Raw genomic sequence first — 24528 nt, 5'->3', positions numbered from 1 at the left:
CATTTGTATATATATAAATCTCTCTCTCTCTTTTTTCTGTCTCTCGTAACGAAAAATGCACGAGCTCCAATTATTTCTTGTCGCTCTACGGGGTGACAACAAATCCTGCTGATCTAATTGGTCGCTAGTAGGTAATTGTTCGGCCCCGATAATTGGTCCAATTAATTTGAACGGAAAAGTGCGTCGATAATCGTCCTGCATTCATCGCCGCGTTGGTTACGTGGACCGTGTCGGATGCGGGTTATAGAGTATCGTTACCGTCGAAAGGGCATCCGACAGCGAGAGAAAAATAGTCGAAATTGCGTTTCGGACGAAGAACGGGTAATACCAAATAGTGGCGAAAACCAATCGTTTTTAATAATGATGGCCGTCGAATTATTTCACCTCTCTTCTGTTTATTTCATTTAAATGTCGACGAATTACCTACGGGACGATTAAAAATGTTCTCCCTCATATATCCTATCTTCTAAACAATGAATACCAATCCAACCAAAGATTAGAAAAATCTAAGTCAAGATATAAACATAATAAGCCATTAGTTACGTTTCGATTCGATTTAATAATCTATGCTTAATTTTGCATGTTAGTAGAATTACAAAAAAGATAAGCTCATCTTTTGATTATCTTCACCATTAGTAGGAACGTAAAATTTATCGTTCATTCTCCAACCACAAAATCGAACTACTTTGAATTTCTCTTGGCATATCAAAAGTCTGACTTCTTCTTTTTGTCCTTTTTTCTCTTTTCCTCCTTACGAGACAAAAATTTGTCAACTATTTTCTATTTGTATTAACTTAAAAAAAATGAGATACACAATAACATGATTACCCTAATAATCTTTTACCATACAATGAAATGGCAGTTGTGCATTAGTTTGATTTTTACAGTTGCTTTTGACTTTCATCCTTTACTAACGTTTCCATCCATTCCCTAAGAGATGTATCAAAGAAAAAAGCAAGTACATATAGAAAACACGAATCGTAGGTGGAACTCGCACAACAAAGTGCATCGTTTAGGGGTCTGCAAAGGCGTTGTATTGTTAGCCATAGGGGTGCAGGATTATATATACACACATACACATATAAAGAGGGGGTTCGAGATTCTCTCTCTCTCTCTTCTCATTTAGGGGTTCTCCTATAGATACATCATGATCGATAGTCTCGTTGTCAGCGCTCGAAAAAGTGACGCGTCTCGTACGCTCTCTCGTCGAGAGTTTTGTTCGATCTCGCATATTAAGTTGCTAAAAACTCATCGCGAACACGATCGAACATCGCGATAAAGTATCACCTTGCGGAAGTTCGTTTTTCTTTTTTTTTTTTTAAATTCGAAAATCATCTCTGACCTATCTCTAATGAATGAAAGAAAAAAAGGAAAAAAACAAAAAGGAAAGCAAACAAAATGAACATTTAAAATATGGTATTTCAACTATAACGTAGAGGATATATCGTATTATTAGATTATTAATTTATTCATTTGTTAGGTTATTTATCGGCTAAATCCAGAATGCGATAAATTCAGCCTCGAGAGCAAACAAGTAAGATAAATGATTAATCGTACGTAAATGCGATTACATAAAAAACGTCGTAACAGTGAGCTATGCGATGCAACGTAACGTAAACGTTAATGTTAACGTAACTTAACCCAACGTAACATAACGTAACAAAACGAAACCTAACGCAACGCGACGCGATGCGTCGGAATCGGATGGGTTCTCGTAAATCATCGATTTAACGTCGAGTCGCGTTAGAAATCATTAGGAGTAGTAAGCTAGTGTTAGCTTTATAATATGCATTTGAATCTTGAAGGCAACTTATTGCTAGAAGGGAGGACGTTAAGGAAAAGTGTATCTCTCTTCTCTCTGTGTCTCTCTATATCTGTCTCTTTCATTCAAACCTCCTCCTACCCTTCTCCCACCCTACACACATTCTTTCTCTCATTCTCTGTCGTAGTCATCTCAGTTCAACTTTTCACCCTAACTTTGCCTTCTCTTTATCTCTTACTCTTTCTATTTCTCTTCCTTTTTCTCTTTCTATCTTTTTCTTTCTCTCGCTCACTTGCTCACTCACTCAACAGCTTGCACCCTCGAAGAGAGGAGCCCCAAGCATCGCGCAACCCCCGGTATATACTCGGTGCTAAACGCAACTACACGAGGGGGCCTTTCTGCCGTCTTTGTTTTCCCTTTCTTCACAGTGTCGTTTCGCAGTCTCGCGCGGTGGGGCGGTCGTTGAACGACGGAAGCAGGAAGGAATCGGACGGGGAAGAAGGATAATACGACGTCGCCTGACTTTGAGGAACAAGGACACGAGAAGGATCATTTTTTCTTTTTCTTTTTTTAGTTCTTCTCGAACTATTCCTAAAAACGATAGAGATTTTTCGGTTCCTCGTCAGAATTTTACTTTAACGTGATTAATTTTCTAACATAAGGTATTTTATACGAAGTTGATCTGTTTAAAAATCCATTAAAGGGAAAGAGAGATAAATGAGAGAGAAAGAGAGAGAGAAAGAAAGATAGGGAGAGCGAAGAGAGATAGCATTGTGAGAAATCTCATGGACAAACGAGCGAACCAGTGATCGCGGCTTTACAATGTGTTACTGCGTGTTCGGTTTTTTTTTCTCTGAATAAAAAAAAAGAAAAAAAGGACTAAAAAAATAACTAGAAAAACAACGATCAAAAAAAAAAAAAAGAAAAAAGAGGCAAATAAAAAAGACGACCGGCTAACGAGGTAAAAATGCGTAACCGCGCGGTGATTTTACGGTAGGTCGCGATATAATCGATAATAATGGAATAAGTAATTAGCCCGATGGAACGGCGCTAACTATACATACCTGTCAATCAGAGATATCTAATATCGAATAGGATGCGTGGAAATCGATTAATATAGAAATCGTGCGGTTGATTACGGATAGTTCTTATTAACTATCCGAAACGAACAAACGAACAAACGAACGAACGAACGTAGAAACAAATGACGATGATGATTATGACGATGGTTAATTTTAGTTTTACGTGGTCAGCTTCGTCGATATGTTTAATATAACCGATTGTAATTCAACCCGCTAACCTTTCCATCATCATTTCGAGTATCAGCAAAAAGCAATGACGACAATGATTATTAGAGATAAATTACATAACGAGAGAGTGATAGATTGTATACGGGTTAGCGATACTTATCCGCGTTTTAACGATCGAATGTTAAATAATCCACGCGGTTATATCCTTCGTCGTAGGTATGGACAGACAATTTTATCGATAATCGATCTATTTACGTATTTTTGAAAGAGAGAGAGAGAGAGAGAGGAAGATAAAGAGAAAGAGAGAGGGGGGAAGAGAGAGAGAGAGAACTAGAGAAATCATAGTCGCGATGTTAAAGTTAGAAAGGAATGAGAAGAATCTTCATGAAGATCATCGAGGAAGACATCCAAGGTTATCCGAGATATCGGGAGGAGCTTCGAAGTGGCTAAGATGAATCGTAATAAAAATTCGAAGAGTCGAAAGAAAAGAGGATGAGAAGAAGAAGAAGAGAAACGAACACCACACAAAGTGATCGGAGTAAGGAGTAGAAGAGAGAGCTTTAGGCGTCATCCAGTGAGGTGTCATCATTGGCGTCAATAGAAGAGAGAAAGAAAGAGAGAAAGAGAGAGAAAAAGATAGAAAGGGATAAAACTAGGTGGAGAGAGAAAGAGAGAGAGAGAGAGAGAGAGAGAGAGAGAAAGAGAGAGAGATAGAAGTAGTAGAAGAGAAGGAGAAAAGCGAAGTGGAGGAAAGTGATAGAGAGTGACAGAGAGAATTGAGCCAGAGATAGAAAGAGAAAGAGAGATTTTTCCCCACCGCTTGGAAAAAGCAACCCCCACCAGAGGGAGTTTTACGGGTGTGAGAGGGTCGGCGAGGGTGGTAGTGGCGTGGAGGAAGAGGAGGAGGAGGAAGAGGTGGAGGGACGGGGCGGCGGAGGAAGGGGGTTTACCCGGGGTGGTCTCGGTGGTGGCTGGGGGCGGCAGCCTCAAAAATACACCGCAACCACACCGCGCGGCTCCACCGCAGAAGCCGCCATCTTCCACCGCCGAACCGAAACGAGACCGCGCGAGTTAAACACCCTATCCTACCCCGTACAAGTTGTCGCTGCCACCCGCCGAGGTATCGCCAGGTGAACGACTACCTTCGTCATTCTTGCGAGCAGTTCGAGAAACGTTATCAAGACGACCTACGAAGATCTCATTTGGTCTCTGCTTTCTCTACTGGATCCATTCGACGATAGTTATCGCTTTCTACCTTGTTTTTTTTTTTTTTTTTCAATCGGATGATCTTAAATATAAGTTACGAAGAAATCCTACCGATGTAACATTGGAATCAATCGAATGAGACAATTATTCGCTGATCAAGAACAAGTGATTTCGTTCAGTGTCCTGTGTCACAAAGCGAATTTGAATCAAGTGGATATTCAAATAGTCGAGTTTGAAAGATTTTTTTTTATTTTTTTATTTTACAAAAGATTTATTAATGTTTTTAATGAAACGTGATTATGTTCATGATCGTTGATCAGAAGTTCTGAGAGGAAGTAATTTGACGGATTCAAACGGACTGATTCAATTCGATACACGTGACTTCTGTTTCGTGCGAACTCTAGAACGCGGGTGAATTTAAGCGTAGTAGAGATCCTTCCTTCCCTTCAAGATCTTCTCGATCCTTAGGATCTTGTGTGATCTGACGACGTGAAGAGAGTTAAGAGTAGCATCGAACAGTTTCTTGAGTGTGTTCTCTCTTCTCTATAGAATAAGGGAAGACAGTAGCATTGTATTAAATGTCGTTCGACGTGAATACAGACAAGTAAAAAAAAAAAGAAAAATATATAGAAGCAGAAGGAAGAAGTTCGAAGAGACGAATAAGGAAAGAAAAAAAAAAGTAAAAAGGAAAGAGAGAGGAGGGGTGATACTTCCTGTCGATTCCAATAAAACGAATTTTCTCCGCGACTTGGCAATCGAGACGGGAGGAAGAATTTGCAAACGGATGCTCCTCTCCCAAAGCGGGATAATGAAATAAGGATCAAAGGATCGTGGGGTTCGTAGGCCAAATAAGCACATCGTGAACCATTCTCTATGGCATTCGTTTTCGAAGCCAACAACAAATCTGATTCCTACGGGAGAAGCTATCGTTCTTAATGCGTTCTTCTTGATTCTTCAAGAGGATTATCAGTTTGATCGTAAGAATCCCATTTTATTAAAAGATCATAAAAATCGCTAATAATTCGATCGATCGTGTTCTTCCTGTGATCTCGTCAGTTATAAAAAAAGAACAAAATAAAAAAATCGGAGGAAGTGTTTATCTTATAAAAAGTTAGAAAAAGCTTGATGATCCTGCTCTCATGACGAATCCTTCGCGAGATGTCGTACGACCCGAAGATCGGCCACCTGGCCTAGATTATACCGATCCTAGATCGGTTCGCGGTGATCATCAAGGACATCAAGCGATTCCAGCTAATCAAATCGGGGGTGCGAGAATACGTAGGACTAGGGCCTCTTCCTCGAGGAGAAGAATGCACCTAGCTAACGACGTACCTCCACAAGGTTCTACTAGCGGTAATCATCATTCCGATTATGCACTCACAGCTGATCTACTCGCCGAAAGGACGTTGGATGGCTTACTTGCTGAACATCCTGGAGAACTAGTTCGAACGGGTAATTTATATTTCGTTTACAAATGATTAAAATGAGATGATTTTTTTTTATCTTTAACAAGAACAATTAATCTCTTGTCGTACGATGTGATTCAGATTTTTTTATGTTTAATTAATAATACGATTATTATTATTATTATTATTATTATTATTATTATTATTATTATTATTATTATTATTATTACAAATTTATCATTGATATGATTGAAAAATAGATCAACAAGAGTATCTGTTTATTCGAAAGGTTGTCCACACGTGGTTTGTACGGTACTTCCGTCGCATTGGAGATCAAACAAGACTCTCCCGGTAGCTTTCAAAGTGGTAGCACTTGGTGAGGTCGGTGACGGCACCTTGGTCACCGTTCGGGCGGGCAACGATGAAAACTGTTGCGCGGAGTTACGGAATTCAACCGCACTGATGAAGAATCAAGTCGCTAAATTCAATGATCTTAGATTCGTCGGTAGAAGTGGAAGAGGTAAGTGAATTAGTTAAGTACTTATTAAAAAAAACATATCTAGAAATAATTAAAAGATCATTAAAAATATAATGTGTTTAAACATAATAAATGATTCATTAAAAAACTTTGATCTCGATACGATCTTCAAAATTATTTTTCTCTTTATATCTTTTTCTCTATTTTTTTTCTAACGTGATCTTTTTTAACGTAGTAATATCTTAAATGATTCAAATGTAAATAGGATACGTTAAGATAGGGGGTTGGGTCTTAACCAATGGTTTCGTTTTTCCAACGTCGAAAAGCAAATCCCATACCATGATACGACCACTCGAATCTTCATTTTTAATTCACTCGTTGAATACTACGTAGCAATGACAGTGACGGTGGTAAAGCGTGCACCGCCGTCTCTTGTGATTTTGTATCCACAGATTTTTTTTAATTCTCCCTTTCTCCGTGTATCAATAATTCACCGTTTCGTTCCTTTACTTTCTTCGAGAAAAAAGAATGAGACCGAGAGAGAGATAGAAAGGGAATGAAGACTTAAAAGAAGAGAAGAGAAGAGACGAAAAGAAAAGAAAAGAAAAGGAAAGGAAAGGAAAGAAATGGGGCTTCTTCCAAGGAGACTCTGAATAATGCGCGCTAATAATCGCGACCATTACGAGCGCTTAATGCAAACGTCGCGCACATCTCGAAGAAAATCGGGAATAAGTGGAAGTCTTCCGATTCGGCTCGAAGTAGTAGTAGAAGAAGAAGAAGAAGTAGAAAAGGAAGAGTAAAGTATTTTTTTTCCCTTTCCTTCCGCCCTTTTTACAAGAAGGGTGAAATAAAGAGTAGGAGAATGAGAAGAGTCCTAGGGATGGAGGAAGTGATGGAAAGAGAAAGAAAGATACGAGAAACGAGGCGTCCTTTAATTCCTTTAATTCGACCAAGTTGCACCCAACCAGTAGTACCACTACCACCATCACCACCACCACTACTACCACCACCACCACCATCATCACCACTACTCTACCACCTCAATTCTCGATCCCTTACTACTACCTTATAAACTCAACCCACCTCTCTGTTTCTCTTCTACGATCTCGCGACGTCGAACTTTCAAGAGAGCAGTCGCGAGAGCGTAGCCTGTTAACGAGGGGCTGTTCGACTTGTTTATGGCAAATTGGAAAAGGAAATTGCGGGGTCCGTGATATTGGGAGCTCCTTAGCAAAAGCAGCATCCCTTTTTTTCAAGTTAAGATGGATTGTTTTTTAAAACAATGTGGTTTTACTATTATTTCGTATACGTGTTTCACTCTTGATCTTTACAATTAATTATTCGATATCGAATTATTAACGATCGCTTTTAACAAAACGACGAATTTATAGGGAAATATGAAGTATATAGGTACAATTAAATCATATAAAAATTCCAGAAAAATGGCTCACAAAGGATTTCGTTAATTTTCGCTTAAGCTAACAATGGTCGACTTTTTCCGGTTGATTTTTGGATTTTTTTCCGTCGAGAGAGCCGCAGATGAGAAGGATATCTGTGATATATATACTACAAATATATATATATATATATATATATATATAGGAAATCGGAACGATGAGACGAGTAGCATGGGTAGGTGCCTACGTGAAAGCGCGGAGGTAGAGTGGTTGGCTGTAAGCGGCTTTGGTTTCCATGGCAGTAAGCCCTCATTACTGTATTACGGGTAGCCCTTAACTACCGTCGGTACGCAACGATTTGCCTCTATAACCTTTATGAGAAAGGTGGATCATTCAAGATCGTTAGTGTATCGCCAAACGTGAATAAACTTTGCTCGTGAAATCATCGTCGTTGTTGATCTCTACACTATCACCACCACTATTACTATCACTTTTCTCGCGAAAATGAACTCTTGATTTGACTCTACGTTATCCTTAATTTTTGTATTAATTTTGTCTTTTTGATTTTATATTTTTTTGTTTGATACAAAATAAATCGAGAACGAATATATATATATATATATGTATAAAAGTGTATTGCAATAAAATATTTTTTTTACACAGCACCGATGAAATATCGTTACGTATTTACTCTTGGAAATATCGTTATACGAATAAAAATGGAATGATTACATCGTAGTCGTGCGAGCGCGATTGTTAAGTAAAACGAGAAATTGTCGACTGGCCGGCCCCGATCGACAGACGGGCTCGTCGTACATAGCGCATAATTTCACTCGCAGCCCTTTTACACCGGAGATTTTGTATGCATTTTTGCGAGGTGCTATTTCTCTCTCTCTCTCTCTCTCTCTCTCTCTCTCTATTTCTCTCTCTTTATCTGTCTTTTTATCCATCTCTTTTCTTTTTCTCTATATCCCCGGCTGTTGTTTTGCACACGCGGGATATGAGAATAGGCTGGTTTTTTTCTTTTTCTCTTTTTTTTTATTTTTTGTTAAGGCAAATATTTGAACCACCCTTGCTCGCGGCTTTTGTGAGACAAATTTAATATCACGAATTTGAACGATAAATGATTATTGCCCAGGAATGACGCCCGCTGAAATATCAAAACCGATTCGGCCTTATCCCTGTGTATGCCGGGGCTCTCTTTTGTACTTCATTTCGCGAGCTGTAAATAATGAGACGGACTTTAATAGCGTTCTATTCGAGTCTCTCTTACAATTTCGTAGTTTTATCAAATTCTCTCACGCGCCGTAGTCAAGAGTGAACGAACGAGCAAAAGAGAGAGAGACAAACAGATAGACAGACAGATAGAGAAATCAGAAAGTACGAATTTCGTTTTATAGACGAACGAAAACACAAACGAACGAAAAAAAGAAAGGGCGAATTGAAAAAGGGAAGAGAAAGAAAGAAAGAAAAAACAAAAAATGCCGTCGAAAAAAAATTGATGAAGTAAAAGTTATGTTTTCGAGCACATATCCCGAAGGGAATGAAGAAGATCGTTGAAAAATGATGATAAAAAATAACAAAAAACAAAAAAAAAGGGCTAAGTTAAGGTTCGAAATCGTCGATGTTTCGTTGCGCGCGTGGGCATAACGAGCATGTACGTCGAGCGAAGCAGGGTGAGAGAAGGTAGGAAGAGGGCTCGTGGATGGAGGAATATTATCATACCAACGCAGGGGCGTATATCACTCGGCCACCCCTTTCGCTATCCCGGACAGGGATTAGCGTCAACCTCCGACTGCTAGGAGTCACGGGCCGTTCGCGTCGAGACGCGCCGTCGGTCTTCTCTTCGTCCTATTTATACAAATGTATGTGTGAGTAAGTGTATTTGGAAGGGTGGTGGTGGTGGTGGATGAGTGCATCAGTATATGTGTGTGTGTATGAGTTTCTCTATCTTTCTCTTCATATGTATATCCATAGTGCCCCTACGTTCGAGCCAACGACGCCCGTAAAAACGACGGACATAAATACCGGAGTTACCTGTGTTTTATGACGGTTCGACCGAGGTACGAGCAGGAAGAGAGCAAAGAAAAAAGAAAAGAGAAAGAGAGATAGAGAGAAAGATAGAAAAAAGCGAGAGAAAACGTGGACTATCGACAGGCAGATCCTGACCGATGTCCTGCTGCAATGGAATCCCTCGCCTCGATTCGTGGAGCTCTGATCCGAACGGCTCGAGTATGGTAGGAGGAACTCGCTTTAGATCATCGCTGCGATTCACTCGGTGGAAACACCCCCTGGACCTATCCCCACTTTTTTCTACCCTTTCTATGATATCGCTAACGTTGTACGTACGTAGAATTCAACGTTTTACCGTTGTCCTCAACGTATATTCGAGTTTTCTTTCTAGACGTTATTGCATTTAAGAAATTAATGTTTTGTTTAGAGCCACGTTATTTTGCATCTATTTGATTCATCTGTATGTTTTTCATGGAGCAAGAAATTGGTAGGTGGGTTAGGAAGAAAGAAAAGATATTGGGTGAGAAATGATAGTTGATAGTACGAGGGAGAAGGTACATTCGTAGACTATGAAAGAAATATACGTTGAAGGATAATCGGGAGTTGTTGAGCGAGAAAAGTTTCTACTTCGTAGGATTGAACGATCGTCGAAGCGTTTCCGTTCAAATGTAAACGCGTCGTACTAAAAGAGATAGAAAGATAAAGAGGAAGGATTGGAGATAGATCGAAAGAGGAGGACAGAGAAAAAAACGCAGGATTAGCTCTGAAAAAAAAAGAAACGGAATCGTCGGTACGTAGAAATGTCGCTCGGAGACCAGAGCGAAAAATAATATTTAATCGGTAGAAAGGCTCGGGCGCAGTCATCCACCATACGAGTCCAGTTCTTTCTTTCGCTTCCACTCTTTACATCTCCTTCTCTCTCTCTCTCTCTCTCTCTCTTCTCTCACTCATTCCCTTTTCTAACCATCTCTCTTTCACCCACGACCCCCTTATGCCGCTCTTGGCAACTGGATTTTTTAATTTTTAATTGGAAAAAACGTCGTCGAGGTGGTCGACGAGATTCACTGACCATGTCGTAGAATACGACTAAACATTATACTGCGTTCTCACGATATTCTGTTTCATCTATATACGATTCTTCGAATCGAAGAGAACGGATTACTTCTTCCTGAAATTTACTCTCTCTTTTTTTATTGTTCTCTTAAATTGACTAAACTTTTCTATTTTAATATCAATTGTTTCTTACTCTTTCAGAAATAGGAATGATAGCCTAACCCAAAGAACATTATGAGTTTATATTTTTAATTATATTTATTTATTCGCGGTTCGAATGAAGTAAATATTAGCAATAAAGATATTACGTATAAGAAAGAGTATAATTGCAATTATGTCTACACTCCATGTGTAGTTGTGTGACCATGTAGTGTTGAGGTAATTCGGTCGAGATCCGATATAGAGTCGTTCGTTCGAATAGCAAACGATCGCAACAGCTGTTTCCCTCGACCGAACACGCTAAGGGAGTATTTTTAAAAGGTCTTGGAGAAACGAATGTCGACCCTTCTCAACTTGGACGGGTCTTTACTACTTATTAAATCATTTTCGCACCGAAATCATTTCTTCCCTTCACCACTAATTTTCTTGATATAATCGAAATTTTCTTTGGCGAATTTTGAAATTCTATCTTTTTTTCTTCTTTTTCTTCTTTTGTTCTCGATAAATCTTATCAAGGGTTATCGTTCAACAATAAATTTTTCTCTTTCTTTTCATATTCTCCTTCTTGTTGTTCTTCTTCTTCTTCTTTTAAAACTGCTATTCACGTCAATCGATCTACCAAGAACAGGCCTGACCCATCCCGATTCGGCTAGTCAAAACGTCAGAATCTTAAAAGACGACAAACACTCGGAAATAACGATCCGAGGTAGTAGGTACTACCCCTTTTGCGCTTGGCTCGCCAGCAAACAGGGGAGTTTTTAACGCTGCATGATCCCAGAGTAAACTTAGGGCGAACGCGAATGTTACAACTGGTGTGCTAATTCTTGTCGGCTTTTTCGAATAAACGTTGTATGTAGGACTATCGTCAAGAGTCAGAAATAAAATGGAAAGAAAGAGAGAAGAAGAAGAAGAAAAAAAAGATCAAGCGTAGTTTTCAAACAAACCATTTTATGAAAAAAAAGAAAAAAAAATCAAATCAAAAACGCGACACGCCAATGAAGCTTTTAAACATTTTCAGAGAAAATCTCATTGTTTCTGGGTTACGCGAGGAATAAATTACAATTTCGCTAGGCGTACACGTAGTTGGAGGGCAATAGACCTCAAGAGGGAGGATCGTTCTTCCAGCGAGTTACACATAATGCCTCATAAACACCCTCAAAATGCCTGGCATCACCCTCGATTCGTGTTGTCGGCGCCCTCGCGGACTTGACACCATACGGCTTGGCAATAAACTTTCCTCTCGTTGCTTTGCCTTCCGTTCAAATGTCGCTTCTCTTTCATTTGTAAATCATTTTATTTTTATCTTCTTTTTTTTTATATATATTTGTTTATTATTATTATTATTATTATTATTATTATTATTATTTTCTTTCATTCTTTCCTTTTGGTAATACATTGAACTGACTTACAATTTAAACAAAGTTGAACTTTATTGAATCCACAATTGGACACGTTACTTTCTTGTATTTTTCCCCTCAATTTATTTTCTTTTTGGCAAGTTCATACTCCATCTCGTTGGAAGTCAAAGACCACTCGAATATTTTGCTTGGCGACGGCGGTAAGCCGGTTAAATGTCGTGGTTCACCGTAAAAACCGACTCGTTTACCGAGCTCTGGTCTCGACACCATAAAATAAAACTACCCCCGGAAGTGTGCATATACGCGTACGCTCGAGCTTGGCAACTCCATTATAAGCTGTACTACTTGACTCAGTAACGGCAGGAAAACCTGCCGGGCTTCCTGTTTCATTGCTCTAACCCATACACCAATGTTAGTGTGAGCGAGTACTTTGTTTGCTTCTGTGAAAACAAACCTTTTCTCTCTCTTTCTCTCTCTCTCTCTTTTATCCCTCGTAAACTTTTTTCTCTTTGGTCGTTCATAGAAACTTAAAGCATCGTATGTGTAACAAATGCGTATATTTATTATACACATGCATGCGTTACAACGTAGATTCGACATCATTCAAATTTTTGTGGAAAATATCACACATGACGATCAGTGACATTTCTGAGGATAACGTTTAACGCTCGACAACATTAACATATCCAGAACGATTTGAGGGAGAATGGTCGGTTGGAGGTCGACGCAGTGGCGCCACTCGTTCACCCCTTACTTCCGGCACATTTGTGTTTTGTTTCCAACGAGCGAATTGCATAGCTCTTCTTCCGTCCATTTTTCCCGCCCGTCATCGGACGTGTTTTTCGGGATGGTAGTCGGAGGGAAACGATAAAAAATATCCTATCGAGTATCGAGAATCTTTCGCAGACGGGGAAAAAAGATAAAACGACGGTACGAGTCGAATCGTGATGTCTTCAAAAATTGACGAAATTGTTAGGTAAGATCTAGTCATCTTCGTGGCTAGTAGAATGAAACTTGAATAATGAATGAATGTGGAAAACGAGAAACCAAAAGATTGCTCCTCGTTCTTATGACTTTTTATGTTTCATCGGTGATGAGATGAAGTCTTGGAAATCCTGTGGGAAAAACTCGTATTTTCTTTCTGTTTACCACCTAACGATAATTACTTTCGACACGATCTTTCATTCTATCCATTTCTTACTTTATTTATTTATTTATTTCATTCCAGGAAAGAGCTTTACCCTGACCATTATGCTGCAAACAACGCCACCTCAGATAGCCACCTTATCGAAAGCAATCAAGGTCACCGTGGATGGTCCCAGAGAGCCAAGGTCCAAGACAAGTAAGTCGCACGACTTTACCTACCGTAGGCAATCATCGTTTCCTGTAAACAAATTCAAACAGAGTTTTTAATTTCTTTAAGTACAAACAAGAGGTATAATACCTTTTGAAAGATAAAAAGCGAACGACGAGGGTAGGTTGTACTAACGTTATTCGTCTCACGTTTCAGGGCATCAAGCTTTTCATCCGTTTCACTTCGGACCTCGACCATTCCCATTCGGACACCCGCAGGATCCGTTGGGATTCAAACTGTCCGGTAAGTGGGTGTTCTCTAATCAAACATACTTCGTCTCTTTCTTCGAATTTTCAATGTGAATCGTACCTGTTCTCGGTCTCTATCACCTACTCGACCATCCAGAACTCTTCCTCGTTGATAGATAACTGAGTTTGCACCCTCTCGCGATCCGAACGAAGGCAAGATCCTTGCTTTCATCCTTCTACGACATCAGACTCACTCGTCCCACTGTACACCTCCCTCACCCTCATCTGTCTTCCTACTTGCCCGACTTCGTGGCTAGGAAGGGTGTCAAAATTGAGCGTCGGCAGGCGTAGACTCAAAATTGAGTTTTGCCACCGGGTGCCTAAGTGGAGAAGACTCTGATTAAGCTCCCGACGCTGCGAACTCTACTGCTTTTGCTGTTGCTGCTGCTGCTGCTGCTTCTGCCTTTTCCTTTTCTTCGATATAAACTCTTGAGATCGCGTTTACCTATAGAATTTCTTCTCTCCTAAAACTATTTTCATTTTATTACTTTTATTATATTTTTCTTTTCTTTTCTCCTCTTTCCTTTTTTTCTCTTATTCATTTATTTATTTGTACTATCTATCTAATACACGACAATTATTTCGACTCGACCGTGTGTCACATCGGGTACATCATAGTCCATTACCAATTTTCGATCCCAGAAAATCCTTAATTTTCCATTAAGCGCATCGCGAACCCGTTAGAAATCAGATCGCATTCCCTTCCCACGAAGCTCTCTTGTGATTAACTATACGATATCGCAAATGCGCAATGTTTTTTGAACTGCAGCTGCTTCGACAGGGCAAGCTCGAAAGCTCGAATTCCATTGAAACTCGTTCGGAGCTCGAAATTTTGATGGGACTAGCCTCGAGCACCGAGGGTCGGGTACTGATACTGGTGCACCGACAGTGTATTGTTTCGGCATGATAAGCGGCTTAACGGAGCTTCGCTCCCTTTTGCCCTCGAGGGTAGTGCGGCGGGGGAGGTTAGCCCGTCCTGCCGTCGATTTCTCGCCAACCATTCCGCTACCTCTTCCCCGACCCCGGCCAATCGCCCCTTCTCTCTCTTTCTCTCTCTCTCTCTCTCTCTCTCTTTGTCTGTCTCTTTCTCTCTTTATCAACATATATAACCGTTCTACTCAATCAAGAACCGAGCACTGCCGCACCCGATTTCTCTAAAACTTCAATTTACCCTCGGACCGTTTTATTGTAATTTTAACCAATAAGAAAAGGTCACGTTCGTCAGATTTTTCTTTCTACTTTTAAGATTTATTAGTTATTAAACTATACGTAGTACACAAGTAATTATGTATCGATCAAGTATGCGAAGATTAACGCGAATTTAACTAAGTCGATTGAAGGAAAGCTTTGATCTAAACTAATTATGATGTTTCTCGAGGAAAATAGGGGTTAAAAAAGTTTGTCAATCGGTTGGATTAACTGGGTCAATATTACTGCATTTGAGGTAGGTGATGGAAATGGGCAGGGAAATAAAGGGAATATCGATCGGTTTATTTCGAGTAGTGCCCGCCAGATTTTTCAACCCTTTCGTTCGAAGTTCGTCCGTACGCTGATAGATCGCGCCTCCGTCCAGTCTGACGGCCGGTCATCGTGGTAACTTCAAAGTACGGAAGTCAAGGGTATATCGCTGGCTGGATAAGAACGTATTTCAAGGGCTGGTTTATTAGATATCAGAGGTTCCAGAAGAGAGGTAGAGGGTAAATAAGAGGACGATCGACGCGTGTTGAAAGGAACAGTGAGAGAGTAAGAGAGAGAAAGTGAAGAGAAGCTAGCCATATCGGGGTTGTTAAGGTGCCCATTGAGGTGTAACTAGGGGGATGTTATTAAATTTCGTTCGGCCTACCCCGACAGAAGGGGCGAATTTTACGCGTTTCCCTAAGCTGTCGAGAGAGTCTTTCAAGTCCGGCAAACCAAGTACCTTTGCAAGAGTTTCTTTCCTTCCTTATTTTAATTTGACCTTATTGTGTCGGATGAATATAAAAAAAATTCGATCAATCAAAGCTTCGTTGTTGTTATTTTGTATTTTTTCTTCCTTTTTTTTTATTTTATACGATCAAAAACTTCGAGAACTCGTGTATTCAATAAAAAGAGATAGAAAATAATGAATGCGTTTAGACGACAGGTAAGACGTAAAAAATCTTTAACTGAGATTGTCCAAGAAGAAAAACATCCCGATCACGTGCTTCCTTTCCCCGAGAGGCCGTGCCATCGTCTTTGTCAGTCTTCCTAAGGGGATGAAAAATCGCGAGAGTCGGGATTCGAGTTAACAAGAGAGAAGCTAACAGTGGCCCCAACCCACCCACTTTCTACCCTCCCGTGTCAATTAACCGCCTATGCTTGAGGGGGCGGAGAAAGAGCACGGGAAAAATCGCGACCCCTGTTTCAATAAGGTGGCCTTTACCTCATTTGGGGGAGATTGTTAGGAGCGCTAAGTTAAAAACTGTCGCTTCGTTCTTGGATCGCTTTGCAGTAAATTCGTGGCCTCTTTTAAAGAAAATAATTTTCTCTTTCTCTCTCTTTCTCTCTCTTTCTTTCTCTATTTAGCGTTTTTATTTCCTTCTCCTTTTTCATCATCATCATCATCTTCTTCTTTTATTTCTTTTTCTTCTACGTAGATTAAAATTGTTTTTTAATATATTCTCTTAAAGTGGATTTCTCTTTTGACAAAAAAAAAAAAAAAATAAAATAAAATATAAAGGAAGGAAAAAATGATCGAGAAAAGATATGAAGAATTGCGTCTTTCGAAATCTTTCCTTCGAAATAAATATTTTTCGTCGATTTTAATAGTCGATTAAAAAAAAAAAAGAAAAAAGAGGAAGATAAAATACTGTCGAGCACGCATTACATAATACTTTTCCCGGGAACACGAATGAAAAGCCATCGAATCTTGATTCATGGTAAAGGTTCTCTTAAAGAGCCCTTTTCAGAGAAAGCTGAGCAACCCTTCAGGAGATGCGCCAGTGAGTCCTTAAAGGGAACCTTTTTAAGGGTTGTTCCTGTCCACTCCTGTGTCGAATCACAGCGGATCCTTTAAATTCGCGTCACATTTCACCCCCAGGAGTCTTCGGAAGGCGTCCCTCGACTAGGTATCCCGTCTTTTAATCAGGTCCGGTGACCGGCTCCTTTCTCTGCGAGCGACGGTAACTAATGACACTCCTCTGCTATTCAGTCCCCAACCTCCCGTTGTCGTCTTCTCAGTTACCGTAGATATCGAAACCATCAACCTAAGACGCCGGAATATTCCGTTCTATGAAATGAAAGAGAAATGAAAATTATCATCTCTTGTGTTTATATCCAAACATTTAAGTATAAAAAATAATTGTCGTGTTGTTTGATTGCTATCATTTTTGTTTTTTTTGTTCATAATATTTTTTTTGAAAAGATACTTCTATCGAAAGAAATAAATGCAGTCGAGAGTCGATCGGAGGATGCATTTTGTTTCCTTTGTCATTAAAAGGAAGAGGAACTCGTGAAAAGAGAAGAAAGAAAGAGAAAGAAAGAGGAAGAAAGAGAGAGAGAGTGAGACAGCAATTTTCTCGTCCTTTCTGAAAATATCTGTTGGTAGAGCTCAGATCGGTGCCAGAGACCTTTCTAGGGTGGCATTTTAGGGGTTGCTGCGACGCGATAATGAGAACGGGCGTAAAGGGTGGGTGTGCAAAGACATCTAACCAACGGTAGCGAGAGAAGAGAACGGGAGAGTAAGAGTAAGAGTAAGAGAGAGAGAGAGAGAAAGAGATAGAGAGAACTCTAGAGATGGTGAAAGGAAGGGGTGGTAAGAGAAAGCGAGCTTCACAAGGGTTAACGCCTTAGAAGTAAGAAGGGCGTTTTAACGCCTGTTTTGCATAGATTTGAATAGATAAGGAGGACAGGAAAATACGCGAATTAATTTATTATGTATCTACTGTGCGAGGCTCTAACGGCTTAACGATAGAACCAGAACGACCGGCTTTACTCTCTTTACTTTGGTATCCTTTCACGTTCGAAGGACCAAAAGATTTAACACCTTTTAAAGTAATTTCTAAATGGAAAAGTAAATAAGTGACGATAAAAGAAAAACTAAAAAAAAACAAAAAAAAACTCGAAAATGTTGATATTAACCGTGATAAATATATCTTTCGTTGTTGGTTAAGCCAAGGGTCTATTTTATTGTAATATCAAGTGGTGAACACCGAAAATGGATTGAATGATATCGATTTCCAAAGTGCAAATTAATGACACATAATGAACTGCCGGAAAGCCCGCGAACGATTACACGTGACGTAACATTACCGCATCCCAAAGTGGCGCGACCAGTACCGAACACATTTTGAACACGCTACTCGATAATACGTCATCCCTTAAAGCGCGGCTTCCCCATCGGTAGGCGCGCGCTTTGCAAAGGCAACTAACTCTATAGCCGTAACGTTTAAGCTTAACATTTCTCACCCCTTAAAGGGTAGCGGCTCCTTGAACCCTTTCAAAACCCTTTCTCTCCCTCCACACCTTTCTTACCCTCGCACACTCCGAAAGCCTCATAGGGCCCTCCCCTCATTAGTCTTCATTTGTTTTCGGAATTATCGCCCGCCGCCACTACTACCACCGCCATACCTCTATTCCAACACACGAGTTACGCCGAAAAGGGTGCCAACCATTTTCAGGGGTTTATTAAATTGAAAATATGTTACAATCGCCTTGGGACTCCTTGTTCTTTGAACTCCATCAATTTCAAAGTTGTCTACTTTTTTTTTGGATAAACTCTAATTTAGATTATAGTTTTCCTTTTACTTCTTATACAAAAGTTTTTCATTGATTTTAAATGCAACTTATTAATTTATATATACATATATTTTATGATGGAATAATCATGATGTAAAAAGTAGTATTTTATCGACATTTTTTCATATGTAGAAAAGTTTGATTATTCAAAGCGAGGAATGGAAAGTAAGCATCCAAAGTAGAATCAAAGTCGTCCAACGTGGCACACGGTGCCGGCGGAGCTCTCTTATCGTTTTCTTAATCCTCTCATAAAGTAGCGGGACTACAAGCTCCTCTCTCAAGCTCTTCTCGCAAGCTCCGTCGACTCAGTGTTGTACGCGCACGACGCACCACGGCAGTGTGGTAGAACGCGAGATAGTGGTGTCCTCTCTGGCAAGCTCGGCTTAAAGAGAGCTTAAAAATCACCCCTTCGACCCCTACCGAGCTTTTTCTATCCCCACCCGTGGTAGGTTGAAAATCGGTGGGGATGTTGGTTAGACCAATCAAACACATCGCAAGCTCCTTTCGACACGCCCACCTGCCACTCGATGGACAACTCTCCCCACCACGTTCCCATTACCTTCCCCTCCTTTATACCCCTTTTGCGCACTGCTCCCCCGCCAAAGCGCCACGCCGCGTCGTGGCTTCGGAGCTTTCACGGAATTTTTAAACTGCCTGGCACAGATGACGGCATAATCTGCTATTGATCAAGGTCTTTCGAAAAACCGATATCGTGTCGATGACTGGCGAGGCTTACCTCGTCTCTCTTTCCCTCCACCCTTCACCCGTCTCACTTTCTCTCACTCTATCTTTTTTCTTATTTTTTGTTCCTCTTTTCCTTTTCTTGTTTTTTTTCTTCTTTTTCTTCTTCTTCTCTTTCTCTTCATGCTCTACACGGGGATCATTGTAGTTTATTCATAATGTGCTTTCATATCACCTATGCTTTATTTTCTTTACCAAATGTCCTAACGAATATTCCCATTATTAAGGGTTTCCCAACGAGCGTTTCTCCATAGTTCACATCCTGCCAACGAATTAACCATCCGTCCGGCGTCTTTGAAGTATCGCATTCAAACCAAACTTTTGATGTCATGAGTTTTAATTGCATTCATACACACATGGGGCCATCGTTTCGCAATATCGGCCACGATTGAGAAAGAGACGACCGAGCAATCGTTTTTCTACTCACCGCCGGAAAAATTTACCTGTCCATCCATGTCAAGCGAATGCTATTACGTCAAAGGGAAGCATTCTTCTATCTCTACCTGCCACTCGATCATAGTCTGTCCATTAAAGTAGATAGCTGAGTCGTTTTCTCTGAACAAAAATCAAAATAAAAGAAAGAAAAACAAAAATATATCAAACAGGAAATAGAAATAAATGTACATACGCGTATAAAGGAAAACCGCACGAGATTCTTTTCATCCCAACTTGGAACAAAATATTAATTTTTTGTATGTATTGTTTTTAATATAAATCTAAAGATAAATCTTGAACGAATATTAGTTGACAGGAACACTTACGTTTTTAGGTTTGCAACATTTAAATTTGGAACAAGGAACTAATCAAGGATGGGGTGGATTATCCCGAGGATCTTTACCACCGCATTGTCTTCCGCCACCACCCGGTCATCACGCGCACGCACATCCACCGCCGGCCGGTGGCTCGGCCTTTAATCCCTTTCATCATGCTATCGAGCAGAGGTCTCCTAGACTGCCTAGTTCCAACACCGGTAAGAATCTGTAAACAAAATTATATAAAATAAGATTACATGATGAATCGTTCATTATAATTACCTTTCTATATTTTCTTCTTTTTCTTTTTTATTTGATCATAAAGATTCGACGAGAAACGATTTGGGTCCTATCAGTGTTTCGGTGAGAGAAGTACCACCGACAACTTCGCCAGGAAATCCCGGACCAGGATTATTAACGACAGCTACCGTAGCTGCACCGACACCACCAGCCGAATCGGCGACCACTACGACCCCAAGTCCCTCGGGACATCACCCGCATTTCCAAGGTATATTTCAAATTAATATTTAACCTGTGTTGAATAACATAAAAACCAAGAAGGTGCTAATTCTCTTACTTTTTCTATCTATTTCTCTTTTTGTCTCTCTAACACTTCTATTTTTCTATCTCTTTCTGTCTCTCTATTTGCCTTTCTCTTTCGACTCATGCAGGTCTTCATCTATTAGGAGCAACAGGATCGATCTTTGGCTCGATATTCGCTCCACTGTTACCTCAATCCTCATGGCTTTACAACCCGCTTTATCACACACAACAGTACATCCTGGAACCTGAATGGCACGCTCTAGCTCTCAGAATGGCCCAACAGCGATTACAGAGACCAGATCAGGCCAGGCTCGAGGAACTTCGAAAATTACGAGGTACCAGCGATAGTCCCGAAGGTAGTTCGAAAGAAGACAGGAAAACAGATCAAGAGGATCCAGATCCTTTGAACAGATCAGGCATGGATAGTCCAGATGGAAGTATAGAGGTTGACGATAGAAACGATCAAGATCGTAAAAGGGATCGCGTTAGCGAGGAATCATTTCTGGAACAGGACTCGCCTAGAGTTTCTCCAAGCAGAAGCGATCTCGATGATACGACATCGAGAGATGCAACTTCTCGGGACGTGCCGATACTACTTCGACCAAGTATAGAAAATTTCAACGATACGGAAAGTCAAAACGATCATGAGTTATCTCTCAGCAACGATTACACAGTGAAAATTCGTTTGGAAGGTACCGTTGATCTTAGCACAAAAAAGGGACAGGATAAAGAGAACGTAGGTCAGGATTTGACCATTAGGAAGAAGGATGATAATATCGAACCTATCAGACCGCGCAGGGAACGAAGTCCCAAACCTAGACACGTCTGGAGACCTTATTAAATGGGTTCCAATCTAAGATCGATACGTTTAAGAAGACGACGATTGATATGATTGGAATCGAGGAAGGAAGAGATTTCAATCGTTAAGGATTAAAGGAACGATCTTGTTACGATATTAACGAGATCGATGATTTCTCAAATGAATAGGAAAATGTAGGCATTGTCGATTACCCGTAGATCGAGAAATAGATCGATTACGACGATCGCTGTTTTTAAATGTAACATTTAAATGCGCTCGAATTCGACGCACTTTCAAATATTTTAAATATTAATTATAAGTTAATGTAAATAATCAAACTCTTACCTGCGATCGAGAATCAACAATCAAAAAAGGTAAAAATTTAGGAAACACATTAAGACTTTATCGTGGAGATCACTTTGATGACTCGAGGACTAACCAGGGTTTTATGTTCGTAATACCATGTAAATACTATATGTAACGTCCAATCATCATTACCCATTTAGATTAGATTTTCGAGTCAAACTCATTAAGCCTCATCCTATCTCTCGTTGTTCTAATTACGATCAATCGTTCTTGCTGGACAATTTCAAGTCAGACTAATTTTATTCAATAATCGACAAAAACGAGAAAATGACTTTTCAACGATATTTGTCCAGTTAGATATGACTATTATTATTATTATTATTATTATTATTATTATTATTATTATTATTATTATTATTATTATTATTATTATTATTATTATTCTATTATCATTATTATTATTATTATTATTATTATTATTATTATTATTATTTTGTTATTGTTATTATTATTATTTTACAATAAATCGCTCACCCATCATCATTGTCATTAGGCTAGAAAAAGACTTTAAATTCATTTGAAAGAAATAAGACGACGAATTTGATTTAATTCGATATGGGCGATACTATCGCGAATGTTCGTGTCGTTGTAAATATTAAATAATCCTTTGAAAACAAAACAAAAAATAAAAAATGAATAATAATAATAACAAAAAAAAAAAGAAAAAACAATTTCAACGATAAATAAAATAAAATCGAATCACCGTGTCTCACAAAGTTAAAGTTCCCCTTATTTTTACGGGAAAATCTCTATCGATGTGTTAAAATGATTAAACGAAGTGAAAAAAAGAAACAAAAACGATAGACCGATTAATTCTAGTCTCTTAAAAACACTTGCGTCGGTCACGGAATATGTCATTAAATCGACATCGTACGATCACGAAAAACCAAGAGAACATTCACTGTTTACCTACGTCATCAAATAAAGTAATATCATCCGTTCCACGTCTGGTACCTTATTTGTATTTATTCATCAATCACGTATTCTGAATTCAGAAAGATCGAAGAAAAATACTATTGGATATTTTTAACAGGTAAGTTTAACATAATTTATACAGATAAATCGATATATCCTGAGAAAAAGAAAAAGATAGATAGATACGAAGTAAAATCGACGTATTTCTTTCAAAAATTACGAATTACATTACGGAAATCTGTTCGACAAGCCGTGCGAAGTAACCGAAGCTAATCTAAAAGTGGGATGAGGTAGAAGGGTTGAGGGCAGCGAGAGGGTGAATGGGCAAGGGAGGTGGTGAGGGAGTTGAAGCAGATGCAGCGGATTCAATAATTCGCCGCGATTGCAATCGAGCGGGATGCACCGCACGCAAAAACGGGCAGGCCCGATATCCGCTTGGTGAAAAGGTCCGCGTGATTGATGGGATACAATGGTTCAACTCTCTTTCTATTTTTCTCTCTTTCTCTATCGGCTACGCTCTTTTCGTAGATATTTTCATCTCTTTTCATCTTTCTCTCTTTTTCTCTTTCCCTCTCTCTCCCTCTCTGCCGCACTCTCTGTTTCGTGCGATTCACTGAAATCGAGATAAAAAGACCGCAAAACAATTTTCTACATTATTTTCCGATGCACGCCGGATCAAATGAGCAATAATACTGACACGTTGTACATGAATCTTTCTATCTCTTTCTTTCTCTATCTCCTATATTTATCTCTCTCTTTCTCTATGTATGTCTGTATTTCTGGTGCCTAGAACGAGAGACGTATATCCGTCGACACACGCCACTCGTCTGTGTTTTACGTGGGATGTATGACGTACGGCCGACCGCTTTCCGCGATAGATTTGATATCCTTTCGCGCGCTGACCGTTCGATAAAATACATATTCGATCCGTTCCGATGGCGTTCCATCGACTTCCGAGTAGTTTTACAAAATTCGTTATAAATCACTTTTACCTTTTCACGAATAATATTCAAGTGGTCGGTTATTAGACGTTAAACTGGGAGAATATTTGAAGTCAACTTGCAAAACTATATATACAAAGGTTGGTGATACGACAAGTTTCTAATCTAATCAACTTCTATAGGGCTTAGCAAAAATTTATATTGTTTCAATGTTAATCTGACAATTTCTCAATCTTATTCACCTCGTGTAATAAAACTTTATTGGAAAAATATCAAATTATTGTTTAAGATCACGGATAACATTATTCGCAAACTACCATATCCATTATGGAAGACAAGCACGTCCACGTGTTTTCCGGTAGAGGAGTTTACAAAAAGTCACTAGATCCAACCTAAAAATAAAAGAGAGTGAGAAAGAGAGTCCCTATCGTCCTTCCCATTCTATCTCTCTCTCTCTTCTCTTTTTCTTCGTTGTTCTCTCGATTCTCTTTCGTCCCCAACACTTTTTCCAAATCTCTCCACGTTTCCCGACCAGTCGAGTTATCGCAACAAACTACCCCAATGACGATACGATTAAAATTTCACAGGATCACGTGGGTCTAGTCATGTTTTTCTATCTCTTTCCCTCTCATCGAACAAACTGTCTCCGTACGATCCCTTTCTCTCTCTCTCTCTCTCTCTCTCTTTCTCTTTCTCTTTCTCTTTCTCTTTCTCTTTCTCTTTCTCTTTCTCTTTCTCTTTCTATAGCAGCGTCGACTGCTACTCTGTTCTGTTCCTCCTCTTCTTCCTATACCACTTCTACCTCAACCTCTATCCCTGTTGGGTGATTGGTACGCGACCGCAGCCACCCCCGCTTTTTAATACACCCGCACCTGCATACCCTAGACTTGCAACCCGGTAGCTGCCGTTGTCATATATGCCAAAGGGGTGCATCCGACCCTTCTACAACCATCTCTTTCTCTCTCTCTCTCTCTCTCTCTCTTTCCTCTCTTTCTCTCTTTCTCTTTCTCTCTTTCTCTCTCTCTCTCTCTT

The 24528-nt window shown here is 39.6% G+C and overlaps 1 protein-coding gene and 1 long non-coding RNA gene across 2 annotated transcripts in view; one reads left to right on the top strand and one right to left on the bottom strand.

The window, feature by feature from the left end:
- The first annotated feature begins 1373 nt into the window (after positions 1 to 1373).
- LOC107074683 (uncharacterized) lies at positions 1374 to 22582 on the top strand. Its single transcript, XM_015336347.2, has 7 exons — positions 1374 to 5670; positions 5914 to 6144; positions 13311 to 13424; positions 13593 to 13679; positions 19950 to 20150; positions 20258 to 20440; positions 20604 to 22582. The coding sequence occupies exons 1-7, from the start codon at positions 5358 to 5360 to the stop codon at positions 21314 to 21316; spliced, it is 1842 nt and encodes a 613-aa protein (XP_015191833.1). The 5' UTR covers positions 1374 to 5357; the 3' UTR covers positions 21317 to 22582.
- Positions 13690 to 24528, bottom strand: part of LOC149031653 (uncharacterized) — a 32053-nt gene continuing 21214 nt past the window's right edge. The window contains exons 4-6 of the long non-coding RNA XR_016177582.1: positions 19942 to 20158; positions 19809 to 19848; positions 13690 to 19735 (exon numbers count right to left, since the gene is read on the bottom strand). This is a non-coding gene — a long non-coding RNA (uncharacterized LOC149031653). The remainder of the gene's footprint in view (positions 19736 to 19808; positions 19849 to 19941; positions 20159 to 24528) is intronic.

The sequence above is a fragment of the Polistes dominula genome, unplaced genomic scaffold (assembly GCF_049000335.1).
Source record: "Polistes dominula isolate Pdom_NZ unplaced genomic scaffold, Pdom_raw_medaka contig_82, whole genome shotgun sequence".
Classification (NCBI taxonomy): Eukaryota; Metazoa; Arthropoda; class Insecta; order Hymenoptera; family Vespidae; genus Polistes; species Polistes dominula.
Note: the sequence above shows the minus strand (reverse complement) of the source record. Positions and strands in the feature narration are given on the sequence as shown.

Excerpts from the sequence above, each read along its gene's own strand:
- LOC107074683 (XM_015336347.2), top strand. The coding sequence starts at position 5,358 with ATGACGAATCCTTCGCGAGATGTCGTACGACCCGAAGATCGGCCACCT. Across the intron at positions 5,671-5,913 it reads TGGAGAACTAGTTCGAACGG|GTTGTCCACACGTGGTTTGT; the intron begins GTAATTTATATT and ends TTTATTCGAAAG. Across the intron at positions 13,680-19,949 it reads GTTGGGATTCAAACTGTCCG|GTTTGCAACATTTAAATTTG; the intron begins GTAAGTGGGTGT and ends TTACGTTTTTAG.